General features: G+C 60.4%; 5 protein-coding genes across 5 annotated transcripts; 3 read left to right on the top strand and 2 right to left on the bottom strand.

Moving 5' to 3' along the window:
* Positions 1 to 234: 234 nt before the first annotated feature.
* LOC133219313 (feather keratin Cos1-2-like) lies at positions 235 to 955 on the bottom strand. Its single transcript, XM_061366562.1, has one exon. The coding sequence runs from the start codon at positions 808 to 810 to the stop codon at positions 478 to 480; it is 333 nt and encodes a 110-aa protein (XP_061222546.1). The 5' UTR covers positions 811 to 955; the 3' UTR covers positions 235 to 477.
* A 1,712-nt stretch (positions 956 to 2,667) lies between these two features.
* Positions 2,668 to 3,866, top strand: LOC133219312 (feather keratin Cos1-1/Cos1-3/Cos2-1-like). Its single transcript, XM_061366561.1, has 2 exons — positions 2,668 to 2,909; positions 3,274 to 3,866. The coding sequence occupies exon 2, from the start codon at positions 3,295 to 3,297 to the stop codon at positions 3,625 to 3,627; it is 333 nt and encodes a 110-aa protein (XP_061222545.1). The 5' UTR covers positions 2,668 to 2,909; positions 3,274 to 3,294; the 3' UTR covers positions 3,628 to 3,866.
* A 2,223-nt stretch (positions 3,867 to 6,089) lies between these two features.
* On the top strand, positions 6,090 to 6,934 carry LOC133219311 (feather keratin Cos1-1/Cos1-3/Cos2-1-like). The gene has a single exon (XM_061366560.1). The coding sequence runs from the start codon at positions 6,370 to 6,372 to the stop codon at positions 6,673 to 6,675; it is 306 nt and encodes a 101-aa protein (XP_061222544.1). The 5' UTR covers positions 6,090 to 6,369; the 3' UTR covers positions 6,676 to 6,934.
* A 3,523-nt stretch (positions 6,935 to 10,457) lies between these two features.
* Positions 10,458 to 13,801, top strand: DLX3 (distal-less homeobox 3). Its single transcript, XM_061366559.1, has 3 exons — positions 10,458 to 10,940; positions 11,251 to 11,441; positions 13,025 to 13,801. Exons 1-3 carry the CDS (start codon positions 10,622 to 10,624, stop codon positions 13,364 to 13,366), a joined length of 852 nt encoding a protein of 283 aa, XP_061222543.1. The 5' UTR covers positions 10,458 to 10,621; the 3' UTR covers positions 13,367 to 13,801.
* Positions 13,802 to 18,643: 4,842 nt separating this feature from the next.
* LOC133219265 (homeobox protein box-5-like) lies at positions 18,644 to 21,604 on the bottom strand. The gene is made up of 3 exons (XM_061366456.1): positions 21,188 to 21,604; positions 20,116 to 20,309; positions 18,644 to 19,275 (listed from the first exon to the last, which is right to left on the bottom strand). The coding sequence occupies exons 1-3, from the start codon at positions 21,477 to 21,479 to the stop codon at positions 19,024 to 19,026; spliced, it is 738 nt and encodes a 245-aa protein (XP_061222440.1). The 5' UTR covers positions 21,480 to 21,604; the 3' UTR covers positions 18,644 to 19,023.
* Positions 21,605 to 22,284: the final 680 nt, after the last annotated feature.

Below are 22,284 nucleotides of genomic sequence, written 5' to 3'. Positions count from 1 at the left end.
CCACTTGCAAACACGTTTGTTTCCTCGGGGCAGATCTCGTTTCTTCTGCACAGCTTTAGAGAGCCAAGGAGCACACAGAGCCAGAGGCTGCGATGCAACAGAGTTTAATGAGTCCGAAGAGGGAGGCAAGAAGTCTGGAGAGGAGGTCACAGTGAAAGGATCTCAATGGGCAGCCGGGAGTCAGTGCCCAGGGATGGATGGGGCTGGGCAGGTCCCCCCTAAGCAGCATCAAGGCTGCAGGGAGCAGAAAGCGAGAAAGGCAAAGGAGGGAAAGCACAGAGTGGAGGAAGGGAATGCGAGGCAGTGGCCATGTTTGCAGGGAACCCAGGCTGGCCCCTTGCCCGGGGCTGACTCCCTTTGCAGGAGGAGGGGGGCACGCTCAGCCCCTCTCCAAGGCACGGCCGCAGTCTCCGTCGTTCAGGCGGGCGTCATCTGCTGGGGTCGCGGGGCTCCTTGGCTGGGCTGGCACCGGTGGCTTTAGCAGGGTCTGCAGCTGGTGCCGCAGTAGCGGTTGGTGATGCAGGAGAGGTCGAAGCCCCCGGAGTTGATGGGCACTCCCTCACAGCTGAGGATGCTGCCAACGGCAGCGGAGGTGGAGGAGCCCACAACGGTGTTCTGAGGGGAGGAGCTGAGGATGGGGCCGGGCAGGGTCACCACCACGGGGGAGGGCTGGATGACGACGGTGGAGCTCTGGCACTGCCTGACACAGCACTCATTGCAGCTGTTGGCCAGCGGGGTCGGGCCGCAGGGCTGGCAGGGCCGGCAGGGCTGGCAGGGCTCGCACGTCTGGCACTTCTCAGGGCAGGACATGGCTCGGGGCTGCAGCTTCACCTGGAGAGAGGGCAGGGAGGGAGCAGAGCACAGGGACCCGTGAGGAACAGCCTGCAGAGACACCCAAGGGAGCACAAGGCACCTCTCGTGTGGGGAGCTGGGGCTGTGCAGGGGAACGAGGGATCCTTTGCCTGAGCCCTGCCAGACCTTCACAGAGCATCCTAGCCCCAGTCTGCAGCCAAAGAGCCACCCCAGCCCATCCCCAGACTCTCTGCATGACAGACCGTCTCTGCTCGGCCCTCTCCCACTGCCACCATCCCAGAGCACTAACACAGCACCAAGGAGCAGCTATCAGCTGAGATGTCCTTGCAGGCTGCACCCTGCCCCATAGGAGGAGTGGGTGAGAATGGGGGCTCCAGCTCACCTGGTTCCCAAGAGGAGGCTGGTGGCAGAAGAGCTTGAGAGAGTGACCCGTTGGGCTGGCTTTTATACTGACCCCGCAGCACCTCGGCACAAAGGCAGGCACTGCACAGGCAACGATTGTCCTGCACGTTCCTGATGAACGGAAACATGGCAGGTAATGACATGGGACGTGCTGCTGATTCCCTCTATGCTGCCGTTGCACTTCCTCCTTTACGTCATGCCTGTGCCCTCAAAAATGTTTCTTTTGAGCACTGGGATGAGCGGTGCCGTGATTTCCAGGACAAGAGTGCGTCAGTGTGGGCAGAAGACACAAATTGCCAGAGGGGCCCATTGCAGGCCGGTGGTGTCAGCCTGGCCTCACCGGGTGGGTTTTGTGTGAGCCCGCTGAGAGGAAGCGCCCCAGCTGCTTCCAGCCCTCCCATCCTTGATTCTTCCCCAAAGGCTCCTCTGAGTCAGTGCCTTGTCCTCTCTTTCCTTCCATCCCGTTACCTGAGGGGACACGGACAGGGTCACAGCACTCAGGTCTCCGTCAGGAGATCCCCAAACCCAAGCCAATCCTTTCCGTGCTGCCTCCAGGCTGCCTCAAGAGGCTGAGCTGCTTCCCAGGACTCACGTGAAAACTTTGGCAGTCCAGGGATCTACTGTGCTGGTGGGGATGGGGGAGCCCTTTGCCATGACTGGCCCATGTCCAGAGCCGGGAGCTATGGGAAAAGGAATGGGAACCTAGGGAGGCTGGGAGGAGGAAGGAGGTGAACATCAGGGCTGCAGCCAACGGCCCCGAAACAGCTTCTGAGAGGATGATCTGTGCACTGCTGCCACCTACCCAGCCATCCTCCAGCTGTAAATGACGGGGTGCTGCCCAGAAAGGGGGTCTTTGAGCAGTGGGTGCTTTCCTGGAGCTGTGGAAGGCAGCAGGGTCCTGGCATCTCTGGCAAAGCCCAGTGTGCTGATTTCAGCTGGGACACTTTAATTCTCTTCCTAGCAGCTGATGCAGTGCTGAGCTTTGGCTTCAGCCTGAGAATAACCCTGGTAACTCACTGATGGTTTAGCTGTTGCTCAGCAGCTCTTACACTGACCATGGACTCTTCAGTCTTTCGTGCTCTGTCAGTGAGGAGGGGCAGAGGAAGCCAGGAGGGAACAGAGACAGGACTTCACCCAAACTAGCCAAAGCGATATTCCTAACCATGTCATGCTGGGATAGCAACTGTGGGGAGTGAGCGGGAAGGGACCGATCACTGCTTGGGCCGTGCTGGGTATCAGTCAGTGGAGGCTGGGGAATTGCATTGAGCATCACTTGTGTTTTGTCAGCTGGGGCGCTTCCTCTCAGCGGGCTCACACAAAACCCACCCGGTGAGGCCAGGCTGACACCACCGGCCTGCAATGGACCCCTCTGGCACTTACTTTGTGTCTTCTGCCCACATTGACGCACTCTTGTCCTGGAAATCACGGCACCGCTCATCCCAGTGCTCAAAAGAAACATTTTTGAGGGCACAGGCATGACGTAAAGGAGGAAGTGCAACGGCAGCATAGAGGGAATCAGCAGCACGTCCCATGTCATTACCTGCCATGTTTCCGTTCATCAGGAACGTGCAGGACAATCGTTGCCTGTGCAGTGCCTGCCTTTGTGCCTGAGGCGCTGCGGGGTCAGTATAAAAGCCAGCCCAACGGGTCACTCTCTCAAGCTCTTCTGCCACCAGCCTCCTCTTGGGAACCAGGTGAGCTGGAGCCCCCATTCTCACCCACTCCTCCTATGGGGCAGGGTGCAGCCTGCAAGGACATCTCAGCTGATAGCTGCTCCTTGGTGCTGTGTTAGTGCTCTGGGATGGTGGCAGTGGGAGAGGGCCGAGCAGAGACGGTCTGTCATGCAGAGAGTCTGGGGATGGGCTGGGGTGGCTCTTTGGCTGCAGACTGGTGCTAGGATGCTCTGTGAAGGTCTGGCAGGGCTCAGGCAAAGGATCCCTCGTTCCCCTGCACAGCCCCAGCTCCCCACACGAGAGGTGCCTTGTGCTCCCTTGGGTGTCTCTGCAGGCTGTTCCTCACGGGTCCCTGTGCTCTGCTCCCTCCCTGCCCTCTCTCCAGGTGAAGCTGCAGCCCCGAGCCATGTCCTGCCCTGAGAAGTGCCAGACGTGCGAGCCCTGCCAGCCCTGCCGGCCCTGCCAGCCCTGCGGCCCGACCCCGCTGGCCAACAGCTGCAATGAGTGCTGTGTCAGGCAGTGCCAGAGCTCCACCGTCGTCATTGAGCCTTCCCCCGTGGTGGTGACCCTGCCCGGCCCCATCCTCAGCTCCTCCCCTCAGAACACCGTTGTGGGCTCCTCCACCTCCGCTGCCGTTGGCAGCATCCTCAGCTGTGAGGGAGTGCCCATCAACTCCGGGGGCTTCGACCTCTCCTGCATCACCAACCGCTACTGCGGCACCAGGTGCAGACCCTGCTAAAGCCACCGGTGCCAGCCCAGCCAAGGAGCCCCGCGACCCCAGCAGATGACGCCCGCCTGAACGACGGAGACTGCGGCCGTGCCTTGGAGAGGGGCTGAGCGTGCCCCCCTCCTCCTGCAAAGGGAGTCAGCCCCGGGCAAGGGGCCAGCCTGGGTTCCCTGCAAACATGGCCACTGCCTCGCATTCCCTTCCTCCACTCTGTGCTTTCCCTCCTTTGCCTTTCTCGCTTTCTGCTCCCTGCAGCCCTTGATTGCTGCTTAGGGGGGACCTGCCCAGCCCCATCCATCCCTGGGCACTGACTCCCGGCTGCCCATTGAGATCCTTTCACTGTGACCTCCTCTCCAGACTTCTTGCCTCCCTCTTCGGACTCATTAAACTCTGTTGCATCGCAGCCTCTGGCTCTGTGTGCTCCTTGGCTCTCTAAAGCTGTGCAGAAGAAACGAGATCTGCCCCGAGGAAACAAACGTGTTTGCAAGTGGAGCCTGCCCCATTGCAGGGGGACAGGAGGGCAGGACACGCTGCTGTGGCCTCCTTCAGACAGTGCCCCTCAGAGCTGAGATCGACCCCTGTGGCTCCCCCACAGCCCCTGGCTGCGAGCCCTTCCCTCGCTGCATCTCTGCCCGGAGATGTTCCCCTTGTGCTCCCAGCAGGGCAGCGTTGAGAGGGAATGGGCCGGAGAGAGCGGCCCCGAAGGACGGGTGCCTGGGCAAAGAGAGGCAGATGGAGGAGGGCTGGGATGCCCGAGGGAGCGAGGGCTTCTTCTCTGTCACTGGTTCTGATGTGGGAGCTGTGCCCGCAGGGTCAGGAAGAGCAGCAGGAAGCAAGGCACCAGCACAGGGCATCCCCTTCACAGCCTCCTGCCCGCCAGGCTCCTGGGCTTGAACTCGCCCATGTGAGGCTGTGCCAGGAGCGATGCTGGGCTCGGCTCTGCCCATGGCTGGGACCTGCACCTGGTGCCCGGGTCCACGAGTGCAAAGAGCACCTGAGATCAGTGCCCGCGGTCCTCTGAGGGAAACAGCAGCAGGAGCAAGGGAGAGCTGCGGGTGGCCCAGAGAGAAAGCAGGGAGAGCCCATGGGAATGACAAACCCTGCTGGCACTTCTCATTGCAGGAACTGGGGCAGCACCCAGAGGAGCGTGGCTGGCTCCCAGAGCCACCCTGCTGCTGCCTGCTTCTGCTTCCCCAGCAGGACAGGAGGAGAAAGTCAGGTGAAAAGGTCGTGGGCTGAGATACAGGCAGAGGGATTATTGCCAACTGCATCGGGTGCCACGGACTTGACTTGGGGAAGGTTCCTTTCATGAGCTGACAGTGAGAAACAGCTCCGGGTGCTGAGAAACGGGCAAAACCCCTTCAAACGCCTTCGCCCCATCCCTCCTCGTTCTCACACACTCAACTCCCTCCTCCATTCCCGGCTCCACCTTTCCGCACCCAGCGGGATGGGGACGGGGCGCTTGTGGCACAAGTTCCTATGTGTGTGAAGAGGGATTTGCCTGATGTGCCCATGACAAAGCACAGGGTTGGCTTGGTTCACCCTCAGTCACAATTCCCGGCCTTCCCAGCCGCAGCCGGGAGCTCCTCAGACTGCTCCTGATGGGGGATAGGGAAGTCCTGGTGCTGGATCCCCACCGGAGTTGGCCTCAAAGCTCTGAGCCTGCCCCTGAGACCCAGGGAGCCTGTCCTGCATCTCAGAGCACATCAGCACCTGCAGCCCTGTCCCTGCGGTTCAATCCCTGTTTGGTGCAAGGGCTCAGAGCCCTCCTCACTCAGCACCAGGCAGAGGAGCTGCAGAGGGCATCTGGCGATGGCCTGGCCATGAGGAGCCTGCGTCCCATCCCAGTCACCAGCATCCCTGCATCAGACGGGGACTGCTTGAGGGTCCGGGTCTGCATGGATGGGGAGGCTTTCATGGGGCTTCTCCTGTACCCGAGGCAAGAAATGGAGGCTGCAGAGGGCAGAGGCTGCGTTTTGGTGCCCTGGGCACCTCTGCCGTGTCCTGTCCATGGGGCTCCTCGCGCACGTGGACAGAAGCAGCAGAGCGGGGCCCATTTCCCACAGTGTGGCCACAAGCAAGCCCACAGGAATGAGCCAGGAGCACATCCCCTGCCTGCACGGGATGCACCAGCCCTTGATGGGAGGCTTCTGCTGCGCTCACGTGGTTCTGCCTGGAAACCCTTGGGCTTCCTCATCCCGGCACTGACAGAAGCCTTCCTATGGCAAAGCACATGAGCCAGGAAATTAAAAGGCAGCAGTGCCGGAAACCGGGACACGGCCCCTGCCATTACCTGGGAGGGTTTGCATTTGCCATGGGCTTGCCAGGAAATTCCTGCTGCCACAAAGGTGCCTGTGGGCCTGAGGCACTGCAGGGCCACTATAAAAGGCAGCCCAGGTCTCTGCTCCTCATCCACTTCTCTCGCCTCCTTCTGCTGGGAATCAGGTGAGTGCGAAGCCTCTTGTGCTGCTGCTTCCAGAGCAGGTCGTTCCTGCCCGTGTGTCTGAGCTGAGCGGGGCTGTGGTAGCGCAGGGCTGGGAGCTGCTTGTGGTGGGAGAGGGAAGGGGAGAGAAGGGCTTGTGCAGAGAGAGGCTGGGACTGAGCTGAGCTGGCTGCTGGGCTTGGAGGTGCTCAGCGTGTGCTGGGCCGGGAGGTGCCTTGGCTTGCCCAGGCTTGGGTGCAGAGCTGCTGCTCCCGTGTCCCATCCTCTGCTTGCCCCTGCCCTGTGTCCAGGTGAAGCTCCAGCATCCAGACATGTCCTGCTGCAACCCGTGCGTGCCCTGCCAGCCCTGCGGCCCGACCCCGCTGGCCAACAGCTGCAATGAGTGCTGTGTCAGGCAGTGCCAGAGCTCCACCGTCGTCATTGAGCCTTCCCCCGTGGTGGTGACCCTGCCCGGCCCCATCCTCAGCTCCTTCCCTCAGAACACCGTTGTGGGCTCCTCCACCTCCGCTGCCGTTGGCAGCATCCTCAGCTGTGAGGGAGTGCCCATCAACTCCGGGTGCTTCGACCTCTCCTGCATCACCAACCGCTACTGCGGCACCAGGTGCAGACCCTGCTAAAGCTGCTGCCAGCATCCTCGGGCAAGGACCTCCACCACCTCCCACCATGGATCTGGACAGGAGATAGAGCTTCGCGGCGCTGTTTCCTTCTCCCACTCTCCTCTCCATTCCTTTCCTGTCTCCACCTCCTGCACCAGCCCAGTGGGGACCTCTTGGCCTCCCTCCCTCCCTGTGAGGGACAGGCAGGCGGACACCCTGCAGGAGCTGCACCGCATCTTGGTGCCTGCCCCTGGTGCTCCCTGGGAGCCACCTCCTTTTCTTCTTTACCCTCATTAAAGTTGTGCTGCATCCAAGCCTGGGTCTCCGAGTCCTCCTTCCTTCCGTGGGAACTCTTCCCCTCTGCTCAGGGGAAAAGGTGCCTTCCTGGAGACAATTTATGTTGGTTCAATGATGACTTTTCCTCATTCCCAGAGGAAGAGAGGGTAGGACTCACTGCACTGGGTTACCTCCTGTGCTGTGTCCCTTGGAGCTGAGGAAGACATCCCTGACTGCTGCACAGCAAATGACCATCAGTCCTTGCAGCCTTGCTCTATCCCTTCCCATACGGGCCTGGAGCGCTGGCCCTGGAGCACCTTCAAGAAGAGGATGGCTCCAAAGTGTGGCAGGAGTAAGGATAAGGAGATGCTAATACCTGGGGCCAGCTTCATCTCTGCCTTCTCCTCCATTCCATCGCCTGGTGTAGGGTCCATGGCTAGCACACAGAGGCACAGGTAGATGGGACCTCACACAGTCCTTCAGAGCCAGACATGCAGGGCTGAGGTAGTTCGTGAGTGAGTGCCGGTCCCAGTCCCAAAGTGGAGTCCCCACTACCTGTAAATACAACAGGTCATGGTTGTGCATCATGGCAGGGGGGAGATCTCCATCCCTGCAGTGGATTTTGTCCCTCAGTATCCTGGTACATGAAATGGTTTGAAGCCATCCTTGACAAACATCCTTCATCCCTGGCAGTGCTCAAGGCCAGGTTGGACACAGGGGCTTGGAGCAAGCTGCTCCAGTGGAAGGGGTCCCTGCCCGTGGCAGGGGTTGGAGCTGGATCAGCTTTAAGGTCCCTTTAATCCAAACCAAGCTGGGATTCTCTGTTGATTCATGATCCTATGAAAAAAGAAAAACATATTGGCTAATAGGGAATCCTATGTGGGAAAGAAAACTAGAAAAAGACAAAAAAGAGAAATCCACGTGGAAAAGAAAAAAGCCATGGAAAAACTTGGGTTGTGGGGTACTAAATGCATAGGAAGAACATTTAAAATGCTACAGGGAATAGATAACGATAAAGAACTGATATGGAAAAGGGACAGGAAACTAAAACAGAGACACAGAAAGGTCAGTTAGAAAGCAAAGACAACAAATAGAGAATTGAAAAATAAAGACAGTGAATGAGAGAAAAGCAGAAAATTCTAAAATCCTGGGGATTTAAAGAGAAAATAACAAAAAAATAACAACAGTGAAGGAAAACGCAGATGGAGAAAAAGGTTTAGAAGCAGCAGCACTGCGCAAAGAGAAGAAAGAATTAAAAGATCAAGACAGGAAAGGGGATAAATGTAGGCAGAGGAAGAACATTTAAAAAGCAATAGCCATTAAGGAAGTAAAAGTAAACCAAGTTGAAATAAGGGCAACAAATTACCTACACAGAGCTACATATGCAACTATTGGATAGGATCACAGAACCCCAGCCTGGTTTGGGTTGGAAGGGAGCTTAAAGCTCATCCAGTTCCAACCCCCTTCCACTGGAGCAGCTTGCTACAAGCCCCTGTGTCCAACCTGGCCTTGAGCACTGCCAGGGATGGGGCAGCCACAGCTTCTCTGGGCACCCTGTGCCAGCGCCTCAGCACCCTCACAGGGAAGAGCTTCTGCCTAAGAGCTCAGCTCCACCCCTGCCAGCTCTGCCCCTGCAGACACCCCCAGGTACCTCCATGCAGCGACTTCTGTCCTGGTCCCCCCACACTGCTCCCTCCTCACAAGCTGCCCTCATCCATGAGCTCCCGTTCTCAGGCCAGCCCTGCTGAATAACCTCCAGCAACTGGAGGCACCAGTGCCTCCCAGTCCCAAACTGGTTCAGGACCGCACGGACCTGCTCCCCGTTTGTGTCCCACTCCCCGGGCACATTCCCCCATCTGCAGCTCCCGAACCAGCTTTTCCTGCTGGAGGAACCCTGTCCCAGCACGAACCAGCCCTGGTGACAGTCCGGCTGCAGGGACAGCCAGGCCGGCGACCTGGGGATGTCCCTGCGGCTCCTCTGGGACCTTGGGAAACCTCCCCACGGGGGGGCCCTGCAGAGCTGCGAGCAGGGCTGGGGCTGTCCCAGGCATTTCTGTCCCCTCTGAAACAATGCCTCAAATCTGGAATTGATCTCGAGTTATTTCTATTTCATTTCTATTTCTATTATTTCTGTTTCTCTTTCTGTTTCCATTTCTATTCTATTGTTTCTATTTCTATTTCTTCTGTTTGTATTAGTTCTATTTCTGTAGCTCTCTTTCTATTAGTTCTATTTCTGTAGTTCTCTTTCTATTAGTTTTATTTATAGTTCTACATTTTTCTATTATATTTTTATTATTTCCATTTCCATATTTCTCTATTGCATTTCTATAGTTTCTATTTCTATATTTCTTTATTTTTCTATTTTACTTCTAGTTCTATCATTTCAAATTCTGTTTCTCCTGTTCTTTTCCCCCTTCCAGTTCCCTTTCCATCCCTCTCATTTCCCTTCTCTTCACATTTCGGGTTATTTCACCGCTTGACCCGCGGCCCGTGCGGTGCCGGCAGGGCCGGGACTCGAACCTGGGGCCCCACCAGGCGCAGTTCCCCATTCAGCCCGTCAGATGGCGCCATTGCACTGCGCGGTGCTGCTGCCGGGGCGGGGAGGAGCGGCGAGGGCTCAGGGATGGGACGAGGGGGAGATGAGAGGGAAAAGCCCGTTCCAGAGTTAAGGATCCGCCCGCAGCCCCCCCAGCCCCTCCCAGGGATAAGGAGCTGCCAACAGAGCAGAGACCCCCCCCAAATAAGTCCCCAAAGCTGGGTATATGGGGGGGGGGGCTGGACACAGCCCAGGGGCTGGCTTGGGGACCCCGGGCTGGGTGATGCTGCTGGGGGCTCTTAGGGCAGCAGGGGGGGGGGTGTGGAGGGGGTGTGTGTCAGGACCATGACTGGGAGTGCGAGAGGGGCCCAGAGGAGGAGAAGTGTCCTCAGAATCGGGGTTTGTCACCACCCGAGGTCCCCACAGGGCAGGTGGAGAAGGGCAGGTCGGTGGAGGACCTGAGGGACCACTCCATGGGGCACGACATTGAACTGGGGGACACTGGGAGAAGGTGGGACCTGAAGGGGGGGTGTTGTCCTAAAACGTACCCCTACAGCCACCCAATCCCAACCCTGGACCCTTCCTCATCCCTATCCCCATCCCTTCCTCTGCTCTAACCCATAGCAAACACCCCCCAGCGCTGCTCCCCCTGTAAATCCCCCCTCATCACCAAGAGACCCCTAGACAGAAAGCACCCCCTTGACTCACAGTGTCCCCAGAGCCCCAGCCAGTCCCCCCCCATTTCCTCCCCTGCTCCCGCAGACGGGAGCCTGCGGTCTCTATTTATCCCTTCTCCCTCCTTCACCCACTCTTTGTTGTTTCTTGAGAGAGGGAAAGAAGGGAAGGAGAGGAAAAAAACACAGAGAGAGAGAGGCAGAGAGGAGGCCGGAGCCTATTTTGCCTCCCAGGCAATATTTCTGGAGCCAATCGGAATGCGCACCCACCCTGCCCTGCTCCCTAATTAAAGGCTTTAAGCAGGCGGCCGGGGCTGGAGGTTTGGGCACAGTCTCTTGGTTGCTCCTCGCAAGAGCTGGTGTGGAGGAGCCGGCTCTGGGCACCCCAGGCCTGACGTGGGCAACCGGAGCGGCCGGGTTGGGGGGTCCCCAGCCAGGCAGGCAGCTCCCCCCCCCCTCCCCGCATTGCCCAGCTCCAGCAATGAGTGGCTCTTTCGACAAGAAGCTCTCCAGCATCCTCACCGACCTCTCGGGCTCCCTGAGCTGCCATGCCGCCTCCAAGGACTCTCCCACCTTACCGGAGTCCTCCGTCACCGACCTGGGCTACTACACCAGCCAACATGACTACTACCCGGGCCAGTCCTACAGCCAGCCTGTGAGCCACTACCCCTACCACCAGTTCAACCTCAACGGCATCGGCACCGCCGGCACCTACTCGCCCAAATCTGACTATTCCTACAGCCCTTCCTACCGCCAGTACAGCCACTTCAGGGACCAGCAGCTCCCGGCCCAAGAAGCAGGTAGGATGCTTGGGAAAAGGGGGGCTGTATCCATCCCATGAGTCCCTTGGGACAACGGCAGTGAAGTTGCACTCCTCTGAGCGTCCCCAAGTTGGGGATAGGGGTGTTGTTGTGGATGGGGAGAGGGATCAGCCCCCTCTGGCATCCCCAGTGCTGCTGGGGGGATGCAGTGGGATGGGTCCATGCTGGATGTGGCCATCAGGGGATGGGGGCACACGGAATGTGATGACCCTGAGATGGGAAGTGGGGGGGGGGGGGTGTTCAGCGCTGGGACCCCTTCACCAGCCTCACACCTCCGCTGTCTGCCCAGTGTCGGTGAAGGAGGAGCCGGAGCCGGAGGTGCGGATGGTCAATGGGAAACCCAAGAAGATCCGCAAGCCCCGCACCATCTACTCCAGTTACCAGCTGGCGGCTCTGCAGCGCCGCTTCCAGAAAGCGCAGTACCTGGCGCTGCCCGAACGGGCTGAACTGGCCGCCCAGCTCGGGCTCACCCAGACCCAGGTAAGGGCTGAGCCCCCCCCCGGCACCCCCCGGCACCCCAGTTCCCAGCCGCAGGCAGGAGGGATCGGCAGGGCAGGAGCCTTGCATAGCCCGAACCGGTGGGGTTTGGGAGGGGGCTCTGTTCCCATGGCGGGGACGGGGGCTGCGGGTCCCTATGGATGGATGCTGCCCACTTGCTCATGGGCGCAGGGGTCCCTGCTGCCAGATTTCCCCGTGCGGAGCAGAGGAAAAGGTGGAGAGGAGGGAAGGAGCAGAGAGAAGGGAAGGATCCCAGCCAAGCCCGATCCCATGTTTCGGGGTTCATCCCCTTCCCCTTGGAGCAAGCCCTGTCCTAGACCTTGCTCTGCTCCGGCACCGGGCAGGGTCAGAGGCTAAATCCTGCCCCGGTGTCTGGGAGAGCCCTGGGTCACCAACACAGCCGGCACGCTGGGAATGTGGGACACCAAATCCAGATGCAGGATGGGACATTTGGGACAGGGTGCTTGAGACACCCCATCCCAGCAGCAGGTCCTGGCCCTGTGCCTCGTGGGAGCACCTGGGGGCCAGACCCTGCTCTTCCAGCTGGATTTTCCAGGGCTTCCCTTAGGGAGCTCCTCCCCGTGCTCCGGCTCCCCCGTGCTGCTTGGTCCAGGCAAAGAGAAGGGATTTTGGGATAGGATCCACATTCCCCCCAGGATCTCCGTGCTGGGGTGGCTGTTTAGGCTGGACGGGAAGAGCAGGGACTCTGTGGGCTCCCCCTTATGATTTGGGGTGAAACCCTCGCTACTGGGGTTTGCCTGGTGCGGGAACAGATCCCCCCCACCGATCTACTTGCACAAGGACGAGCCGGTTGTCACCCCCCCATCACCGCAGCGGGGGGCTCCCTCCGCACCCCATCCCATCCCCAGCACCCTCCCTGCCTGCGGGCCGGCACCGGCGCCCTTGTGCCGCCCTTGGCTTGGCGCTCCCCAGCGCCTCCCGGCCTTCCTCCTCCTCCCTTGGGCGATGAAGCAATCGGGGACACTCGGCAAAGGGCTGACGGAGCGCGTCACCCGCTCCCAGAGGGACATCCTGTTTGGGTGACAGCCACCCACCCCTTCCCCAGGGGCCAAGGGCGTCCAGCGCCGCCTCACCCAGCTCCAGGGACGCTCCCAACGCCCGTGATGCTGCAGTGACGGGCATCCCGCGACGCCCGTGTCCCCACCAGGGCTCCCTGCGATGCTCCATGGTCCCCAGGACACCCGTACCGTGGTGCATCCGGGTGACACCCACAGCCCGGGTGCCATCCTGGGGGTTTGGGGGTCTTGTGGCAGGTTTCCTGCAATGGGGTCCCCATGATGCTGTTGTCCCTTCCCACCCAGCTCTGTGTAGTCTGGGGTCCACATGGGTGCCATGTGGGTGCCAAGCTGGGGGGGGCTTCCCTCAATGCACTATGTGTGTGAGTCCTCGTGCCCTGCCAAGCTCCCCGTGGTGCCCATGTCCCTTATCCCTTCCCACTTCAGTGGGATCCATCCTAATCCGCATCCCCTCCTCACCGCGAGCATCCCATTCAACCCGCTTTCGGTGCCGGGGGTACTGACCCCCCCCTTCTCCCTCCTTGCCAGGTGAAGATCTGGTTCCAGAACCGGCGCTCCAAGTTCAAGAAGCTGTACAAGAACGGCGAGGTGCCGCTGGAGCACAGCCCCAACAACAGCGACTCCATGGCCTGCAACTCCCCGCCTTCCCCGGCCGTCTGGGACAGTAACTCGCACGGCACCGCGCCGGGCAGGACCCCCCTCCCGCAGCCGCTTCCTTACAGCTCTTCTCCGGGCTTCTTGGAGGAGCACAACCCCTGGTATCACCCCCAGACCCTCAGCGGACCCCACGGACCCCACCAGCCGCCACCGGCCGCCGCGATGCATCACACCTCCCCGGGGCCGCCCCCAAACACGGGTGCCGTCTATTAAAGAGCCCGGAGCTGAGACCAGGAATGAGGGACAGTGGCAGAACTCCTTTGCCTCCTTTTTTTCCCCCTACTTTTTTTTGGGTTTTTTTCTTCTTTTTTTTTCTATTTTTAAAGCGAAAAAGGACACCCATGTACACACACCCCTAAATATACTCTTAGATATCCTATCCTTTCCCAGCTCATCTCAGGAACAAGAGGACTCCAAAGGGTTAAACTCCTTAGCTACCAGCCCAGGGCAGGCAAGGAAAAGGTGGCAGCGAATTCTTCTTCTGCATTTTTATCCTTATTCCATCACCCCCTAATAAAAACCAGCCCCCGAGGAGCCGCATCCCACTGGGAATCTCTCACCGGAGCTTTGCTTCTTGGGGCCACCCTGAGCCTTTGGGGGGGCTCCCTGAGCACAGGGGGCACCCAGAGCACCTGCACCCAGGCCCGTGGGGAGGAGGATGCATGCGGGTGCGCATCGCCGATGCCGAAGGAGCGGGATGAGCTTCACCCTCACGGCATCGGATGAGAGGATGATGCGGGGGGGACCATGGATACCCCACGGGAACAAAGCATCGCCTGCAGCCCATCCGCTCCGGTGGCGGCTTCGCGGGATGAGGACCGGCTCCGACAATAAGGTGGTTATTTAAGAATAAATCGAAAACCTAAGGGGAAGGGGAGAAAAAAGCTATTTTAATATTTAAACAGTTCAGGAACGGTTTAAGTTATTTTGTAGAGAGAAAAACTGTGCTAAACTCTGTTTCCCAGCAGTGCCTCCATCCGTGTCAGTTCAGTTCCCAGCGAAGCGGGATGCCTATTTCCTAAGCAAATGGACAGCACATTTTAGAGGGGAAAAAAAAAAAGAAAAAACAAAACAAAAAAAAAAAGAGAAAGAAAAAAGAAATTTTACTATTTTTTAAGAGGATGATGCTATTTTTTTAAAAGCAGCAAGTGCCGTTTGAAGAAGTGTTCATACGCGTTGTACAGTCCCGAGGGTCTTATTTATGTTGCCTTATATATAAATAGGGGTGTATTGGGGGGAAAAAAAGAGAGTGTACATAAAGGTTCGTTTGTATAAAGTTGATCCAAACCAAACTGGTTTTGCTCTGGTTTTGTTGTTTGCTTTTTTTTGGGTTGTTTTTTAAGGAAAAAAAAAAGGGAAAACACCCCAAATTGGGTGATGGGAGCCCCCTCTAAGGACAAAGCGGCTTCCTCCGAGCGACCTTTGCTGCTTTCCTAGTGACCAAAAGCTGATCTCGAAGAGTGAATAAAAGTGGTTTGAATTTGAAAGCTCCAAACGTTGTTTTTGGGGAGGGTTTTTGATGAGCAGGGAGGAACTCCTGGGTTTTCTGGCTTGGAAAACATGGAGTTAAACCCCCTGTGCCCTAGTTTGGGGAGCAGTTGGGGGTTAAGGGACCTAAGGGTGATGCTGGCTCATCCTGGGTCCCACTCTGCCCCGCTGAGAGGGAATCTGGAGGAAGGGAATTTTACTCCTGGTTGCAGTCTTCCTCACTGCTTCCAGGACCTGCTTCCTTCTCCTGCTGCTTACTGGGACCAGTACACTGCTGGCCATGCAAACTGGGAAGGCGCTGGGCTGCCCTGGTGTCCCTTTTGGGGATGCTCATGAGCAAGGGATGGGAGCCCCCCCCCCCAAAGGTACCATGGGGTCTGCAGAGATGGTGACTTCACCCATCAGTGTTCTGGGGTTGGGAGGGCTCCAGTGACCAGTGATAGGGACAGTCCTTGGGGTTGAACCCTGCTGGTTGCCTTGCCCTGCTGTCACCAGCATCATTCCGTGCATAGCAGTGCAGCAAAGGGTCGGGGGTTGAAGCCCCTACATCCATCCCAGTGTTATCCTCACTGAGCCCTGCATCCCATCCCCAATGATCCTGGAGGGTTCCCCCTCAGCCCCACACAGCACTCAGCCCTCCATGGGGTGGCTCTGGGGATGGTCCCTCTGCACCATCCAGTGAACCCCAGCTCTGCTGAGTGCTGGACACAGCTGGGATGCACCCAGTGGTGTCCCCACATCCCCATAGTCCACACGGAGCCAACCTCACTCTTTACACCCATGAACGTTTCCTTCAATCCCCCCCATGGGCTGCACCCCGCAGCTCCCCACCTCCTCCCATGCACCCAGCATCGGGCACAGCTGGATCCCTGGGTATCCCCATTGGGCTACTGCATGACCAGGCCAGTTGCAGCACACAAAGGGGTGCTGCCAGCCCCCCGTATGCGGTGCTTGGGGTTGGGGTTGGGGTTGGAGGCTGTGTGCAATGCGCCCCAGAGCCGGCGGCGGGCAGACAGGCTGGAGACATGGGGGTGATTAGGGGGGAGCTGCCAGCAAGAGTGGGGAGGAGGCGGGTTGGGAAGGAGGAAACGGAGCGGCATTGCCTGGAGTGAGAGGCACAGAGCGAGCTGGCACTGGGGTTTTGTTGGGTTTTTAATGGAGGGAAGGGAAAGGCAGAAGGTTCCATATCCACACACTATATAGAAATGCTGGGAGCATCCCTGCCTGTGGAGCGAGGTTCATCCTGCTCCCTTCCAGCACTGGGGTCTGCAGGCAGCTTGTGCAGCAGGGATGGACACAGGGGATGTTATAGTCCCCTTGTCCCCCCATGGAATGGGTTGGGTTGGAAGGGACCTTAAAGCTCCTCCAGCTCCAACCCCTGCCATGGACAGGGACCCCCTTCCACTGGAGCAGCTTGCTCCAAGCCCGTGTCCAACGTGGCCTTGAGCACTGCCAGGGATGGGGCAGCCATAAGTTCCTGTGGCTGCAGGACCCTAGGGCCAAGCTCGATCCTCCTGCTAGCAGCTGATACCCCAGAGTGCTCCCAAAAGCAGAATGAAGCCTGAGAGCCAGAGGCAGGACCCCCCCACCGCGGTGGGAACATCACCCAGATCCTCCCAGCATCCCTCACCCGGCCCTGGCATGGGAATGGGATGAGCGTCCTTCATCATCCTAGTACCAGGATGGGGATGCTGGGGACACCCAGCCTCTTGAAGGGGGTTTTGCCATCACCTTTCCCCATTGCGACACGCTGCATCCATCCCCTTGCATCACACTGCTGCCAGCACCAGGAGCGGGGGCAGCTGCTCACCCACAGCCTGGCATCCACCGCGTCCTCATCCTTTCCCAATCCTCATCCTCTCCCAGCTCTTGGCTAACCCGGCACGCGGCAGCCGGAGCGACACGGGGCAACCACAGCATTGCCACGAGCCAGGGCCCCGGCTCCATTCTCAGCTCTGGAAAACAGGATGGAAACGCTTTGTGTCGACCCCTGTCCATGTCCCATCACCCTGAATGGGCTGGGGACAGGAAAGGGACACAAGGTCCTCCCCAATGCCCAAATCTGCCCTGGTGCTTTGGAGGGAGCTGGTTGGGTTTCCAGCCTGTGCAGGTGGAACAAGAGGGACCTGAGGAAGCTCATCCCCAAGACATCCCCTAATGGGTTTTCTCCCATCCAGTGGGTTAAACCCTACCAGAGAGGGATGCCTGGGAGCTCTGGGCCTTTTCTGAGTGGGGACACTTGAAGAGGCAAAAGCAGCTCCAGTGATGCTGTGCAGGCATCTCCTGGGCCACCATCTGATTCAGCTGCAGAAAGGGTAGAACAACCCCCAAGCCTCCTTCTCTGCACTCCAAACCCCATCCCTGTCCCCAGCCCCATCCCCGTCCCCATCCCCATCCCATAGGAGCATCCCGAGCGGGATGGGGGCCAGGGGTGCCCAGAGATGGGCTGGAGCAGGATGTGGGGTCAGCCATGGCTCTCCCATGTATGTGTTTGGGTGCAGGGGGAGCTGTGGGTGTCCCCACTGCGTGGTCCAGGCGCCAGTCACCGTCCCAGTGCCGGGTGGGATGGATCCTGGCTCCTGGAGCCCATGGCTGCTGCCTCCCTCCTGCTGCAAGCCGGGGCCTGTGGGCGGCTCTGGCTGCAGGTCCTTGGCAGCACATCCATCGGGCACCTCAGCCTCTGCCTCCTGCTTTCCCCATCCCCTGCTCAGCACCCAGATGCATCCCAAGCCACCGTTTGGAGCCAGGACCCCACCACGTTCCAGCCCCTTCCCATGGCTGCAGAGTAATTCCTTGAGGAAAGCCGCCCCTTCCAGCCCAAGCCCTTGTCTGGGATAAATCCCACCCACAAGGAGCTGGGTTCTCCTTTGACAGCAGCGCAAAGCAAACCCATCCACCTCCATAAAGCCTTGGTGGGGATGATGGGCTCCATCCCTCAGGGGGAATAAAGCCAAGGTCTTGCCCTGCACAGACCCCTGCTTCTGCTGGACTCATCCCCTCATCCCCACATGGGACATCATCCACTCCACCTTGGCCTCAGTTGGTCCTAAGGGGTGCTGAGCCCGCAGCCTCCACATCCTCCACATCCCATTGCTGCAATGTACCCGTGGCCATCACAGGACACAGCAGGGGCCAACCATGCCTGTGGCTCGGTGGGGTCACCACCAGCACCCCAAACCTCTTGGCTGAGGGATCAAACCCACTCCCAGTTGGCCTCATGTGCTGCTGATGGTGCAGAGCAAACAGAGCCATGCACAGCATCACAACGTCCAGCTGGGATGGGAAATGTGGTCACTGGGGCAGGAAGGGATCCTTGGAATGGGAGGAATATAAAGTGGGAGCATTGGGAGCACAGATCATGTTTGTGCGATGGAGGCAACCTCAGTACCCCGCTGCCCCAGCAAGGGGAGACCTCAGTGCCGGTCCCATCCCCATCATGGGGGACAAGCACTGACCGGGACTGGGAAAAGTGGGGAATACCAAGCATGTATTTTCCAGCCGGGTTCTGGCCTCTGGAAGGCACAAAAGGAGGTGGGAGATGCACTGAGGAGGGAACCTGCAGCGGAAAAGGATCCCCTATTCCCAAAACACTCCCCCTGCCAGAGCCAGGGATCGAGTCCAGGGGCTGTTGGAGATGTGGGGCAGGAACCCCAGGTTCCCCCCACCTTCCCCTACCACCTTTATTAAGGCCAACACCTTCACCAGCTCCACATTGCCTGTAATTACCCCATGAGAAGCCCCTCACGAGGAGCCTGCCCCGCAATCACTGCAACTGTGCCTCGAATCAGTCTGGAAACAGCATCAGGTCCCACACCGGTGTTTGGGGAGGGGGGGCAGAGCCCCTGCTCCCTGCTTCAGCGCTCCCATCCCCACGGGGCTGTTTTCCCAAGGGATGGGAGCTCCCAAGGGCAGGGACTGAAGTGTCTGCTCCCATAGCAGGGTCAGAGCCCCAGCAGGCACAGAGGAGAGGTTATTACAAGTGTACAGCTATTTATAGGGGGGGCATACAATAATGGACGGTATTTATAAATAAAGCCAGGCCAGGGGGGGTCTGGGGACCCCCCCAGCCTCTCTCCAGTCCCCCCCATGCCCCCTGTCTATGAACAGAGAGACCCAGGGCTGCGACTGGAGGCCAAGTCCTATCCCATCGGGATGGTGACATCAAGGTGTTGTGCCGGAGCTGCATCACTTTGGACCACGATGGAGCAAGTAATTCACAGGTTCCTGCAGGCTGCGGTCGCCTTCCTCCTCCTCTTCCTCCTTCTCCATTTGCTGAGGTCCCCCAAGGCTTCGCTGGGCTCCCCAGTCCCTTGGCGGTGGCCACAGAGCATCCCCCTCACTGGTCCTCCCAGTGCTGGCAAGTGCTGGAGCCAACGGCAGCATCACATCATGGGGGCCCGGGGCATGGTGTCCTGTGGGTGAGGCTGGTACCAGGCTCCAAAGCTGTTGATGTAGCTGCTGGAGGACAGGGGGGGTCCTTTTCCCGGCATGGGGATGTCCCAGAGAGGAGGGATGTTGGGGGAGCAGGGGGAGAGGGAGGCAGTGTTATGGAGGTGCTCCCCATCAGGAGCACTGGAGCCCTGCTTCATGATCTTCTTGTACTTGGAGCGCTTGTTCTGGAACCAGATCTTGACCTGAGGAGAGAGGTGTCAGTGGGGAGGATGGGGTCTGTGGTCAGCACACCCCCATAAACCCCCAGCATCAGTAACTATGGGGACCTGTGGTCCCCATCTCCATCTGCACCAACCCTTTCCAGGGAGCACAGCCAATTGGGCACGGGGGTCTATGAGATAAACCGGGCTCTGAGCCCAACCCCTTACAAGCCACCAGAGACTCCACTAAGAGGAGGATTTGGGAAGAGGCACAAGGAGCCCACACAAACACGTGGAGAGCAAGCCAGGAGGCCCCAGGATGCACATCCCCACTGCCCCCACTCCGGGTCGGGCTGTGGCCCCCCAAGCCCAGCCGGGTGCTGGTGCTGGGGTGCGGCACGGTGGGGTGGTGGCCCCCGCTCATTCCTCCCCGCAGTCCCCCCCGCGCTGCCGGCAGGTTCCCACTTGTCTCCTCCTTCCCTAGCTTTATTAGCTCGCTTCGCCCCTGGCTCCGGGCTGCACCGCTGCCGCCTGCCTGTCTCTCCCCATCGCCTTCAAAAACCCACTCGCCCCATCCCACGGCCCAGGGCCGCCCAGCAACCGGGCACGGCCGGGCCGGCAGCCAGGCTGCGGGGCTGGGAAAGTCCCGGTGCCGCTGGGAGGTGCGAGCAGGAGCACCCCGAACCCGAGCCCCGGGGGCCCACCGGCGCCAGCTCCCCCGCCGCAGCACGGCCCGGCTCGGCAGCGTTCCAGCTGCACCCCGGCATCGTGACGCAGCCTCAGTGCAAGAGTCCCTCCCGGAGCAGCAATAGGCAGGAGGCTCCTGTGGGGTGCACGGCTATGGGGCTGCGAGCATCCCCTCGCCCCTCGTTGAGGCCGTACCTGGGTCTGGGTGAGCCCCAGCTGAGCCGCCAGCTCGGCGCGCTCCGGCAGCGCCAGGTACTGGGTCTGCTGGAAGCGCTGGTTGAGGGCTTGGAGCTGCAGGCTGGAGTAGATGGTGCGCGGCTTGCGCAGCTTCTTGCCCTTGCTGCTGATGCGCAGCTCCCCGTTGGCCATGGCCAGGGGCTTCTCGTGGTCTTGGGGTGGGAGAGGAGCAGAGTTAAAGCAGCACGGTGGGAGGTTAAAGGAAATAACCCAACAACCAACCCCAAACCACCCCCCCCAGGCCCTGGGCTGCTGTGGGGTTTGATTTTTGGAGGTTAGGTTTGGAAGGGGAGGAAAAAAGTGGGACCTGCTTTTGCTTTGCTGGAGCGTTTTAAGCCACAGGTAAAGCAAAGGGGGAAGAGGAGGAGAAAGGGAGGGATGGGATTATCCAGCCAATATAACTATGTAGGTTCAAAAGTGGGCAGGCCACAGGCCCCTCTGCCGTGCACCCAATTTGGGGGGCAGGCAGGACCCGATGGGGAAACAAAGGGGGCAACAGGAGAGTCCCTTACCCCAGTGGGTCCCTTCTATGGGGATGCTGGTGGTCCCTAGATCAGCAGTACATGGCTAAGGTGGGTGAGCACAGGGCACGGAAGCGTTTTGCATGACTATGGGGAGAAAACAGTGGGGAATGGGAACGGGGGCAGGGAGCTGAGATTGGAGCAGTGGGGAATGGGAATGCAACGGGGCAGAAGGGGAGAGCCTGCCTGGACCGGGAGGTCTCAGAGGGAGGACAAGAGCATCCGCGGGCGTCAGGCGGCTCTGAGGCAGGATGCGGGCAGCCGGGGGTCCGATGCTCCCCATCCCCAGTGTTCCTTGCCACCACGCAGCCGCGCTTCCCCATGCGGCTCCAGCTCAGGGAGGGATGGACGCAGCCCCCGCCCCGTCAGGCCGAGCCCCGCAGCGCCGCTGCCCCGACGGCGCTTCCGACAGCTCCGTCTCTGCGCTTGCCCATCAACGCCCGTGGCCCCACGCCGGGTGGGTGCCCGGGAGCGGGTCCGCAGCGCCGAGCACCCCGCGCCCTCCTTACCTGCATCCTGCAGCCTGGCGCCGTGGGCCAGCTGGGCCGGGGGGTGCTGGGTGCCGGGGGGCGGGTAGGGCAGGTAGGGCCCTCCGTGAGGGAGCGGGGGGGCACCGCCGGGGTAGGGGTAAGGCCCGGGCCGGCCGTAGGAGGCGAAGGGCGCTGGGTCGTGCTGGGGGTGGCTGGCGGGGTGGAGGCCGTGCAGCGGGTAGTGCGGCGGCGATGGGTGGCCGAGCTCCAGGAAAGCGGCTTTGGACGGGTCGGACCCCAGCAAGCTCTCGGCCACGGAGCTCATGGTCATGGTGGGCAGGGCCGGGCCGGGCCGGGGCGCGCAGCCCCCGGAGCCCGCGGAGCCGCACCGAGCCCCGCCGCCCCCCGACGGGCTCCACGCTGCCGAGGGCGGCCCCGCGCCCCGGGGATCCCCCGCCCGCCCCGCCCCCGCCGGCGGAAGGCCACGCCCCTCGTGACGTCACCCACCGGGCACCCCTCTGGTTGCCCCCCACCTCGGGGGCAGCCCCTTCTGTGTCCCCATCCTGCTCGCACCCCCCCCCCCCCCGTCGGTTCCCCTGGCCGGGAGCAATGCACCCGCCCCGAGGGGACACCCGGGGGGACGCAGCGCGACCACCATGCCCTGGTTGGGTCTCCCCAGCGGGGCTTCCCCTTGTTGCTCCCTATATTGGGGTGCTCCGTGCTGGGGGATCACCCCCTTCCCAGGGACCTTCCGGGATGGACGGCGACTTCCACGCACATGGCCCTTGGGGGGATGGATCCCCTCTAAGGGGAACACGAGGCAGCCCCGGCGCTCGGGGGACAGACACGGTGGAGCCGAGGCCGCTCGCACTCAGCTCACCTGTGCGGGAACAGGGGACACGGCAGGGATGGAGACGGGAGGGGACGGACAGCGCATGGAGGGATGGAGGCCGGAGGAGTCCCTGCGCACCCGCAGTGCTCGTGGGTGCTGGGGGGAGGACACCCGCGGGGGTGGGAACCCCAGAGCCACCCCGTCGGCGCCTGCCCCGGCAGACGGGAGGCCCCTTCCCCGGCGTCGGCAGCGCCCGGTCCCCGCGGGGCCCCGCTCCCGGCGGCAGGCGCCGACCTGCCCGACC

The sequence above is a fragment of the Neopsephotus bourkii genome, unplaced genomic scaffold, assembly GCF_033783945.1.
Source record: "Neopsephotus bourkii isolate Nb327-2 ecotype Australia unplaced genomic scaffold, CSIRO-AGI_Nbou_v1 NB_1346, whole genome shotgun sequence".
Classification (NCBI taxonomy): Eukaryota; Metazoa; Chordata; class Aves; order Psittaciformes; family Psittacidae; genus Neopsephotus; species Neopsephotus bourkii.
The sequence above is the reverse complement of the archived record's forward strand: the minus strand, read 5'-3'. Positions and strand labels throughout refer to the sequence as shown.

Bases quoted from the DNA above. Each gene is read 5' to 3' on its own strand.
- LOC133219313 (XM_061366562.1), bottom strand. From the start codon at position 810: ATGTCCTGCCCTGAGAAGTGCCAGACGTGCGAGCCCTGCCAGCCCTGC.
- LOC133219312 (XM_061366561.1), top strand. From the start codon at position 3,295: ATGTCCTGCCCTGAGAAGTGCCAGACGTGCGAGCCCTGCCAGCCCTGC.
- LOC133219311 (XM_061366560.1), top strand. From the start codon at position 6,370: ATGTCCTGCTGCAACCCGTGCGTGCCCTGCCAGCCCTGCGGCCCGACC.
- DLX3 (XM_061366559.1), top strand. From the start codon at position 10,622: ATGAGTGGCTCTTTCGACAAGAAGCTCTCCAGCATCCTCACCGACCTC. The intron at 10,941-11,250 runs GTAGGATGCTTG...CTGTCTGCCCAG, and splicing joins GCTCCCGGCCCAAGAAGCAG to TGTCGGTGAAGGAGGAGCCG. The intron at 11,442-13,024 runs GTAAGGGCTGAG...CCTCCTTGCCAG, and splicing joins TCGGGCTCACCCAGACCCAG to GTGAAGATCTGGTTCCAGAA.
- LOC133219265 (XM_061366456.1), bottom strand. From the start codon at position 21,479: ATGACCATGAGCTCCGTGGCCGAGAGCTTGCTGGGGTCCGACCCGTCC. The intron at 20,310-21,187 runs GTAAGGAGGGCG...TCCCACCCCAAG, and splicing joins CGCCAGGCTGCAGGATGCAG to ACCACGAGAAGCCCCTGGCC. The intron at 19,276-20,115 runs GTACGGCCTCAA...CTCTCTCCTCAG, and splicing joins TGGGGCTCACCCAGACCCAG to GTCAAGATCTGGTTCCAGAA.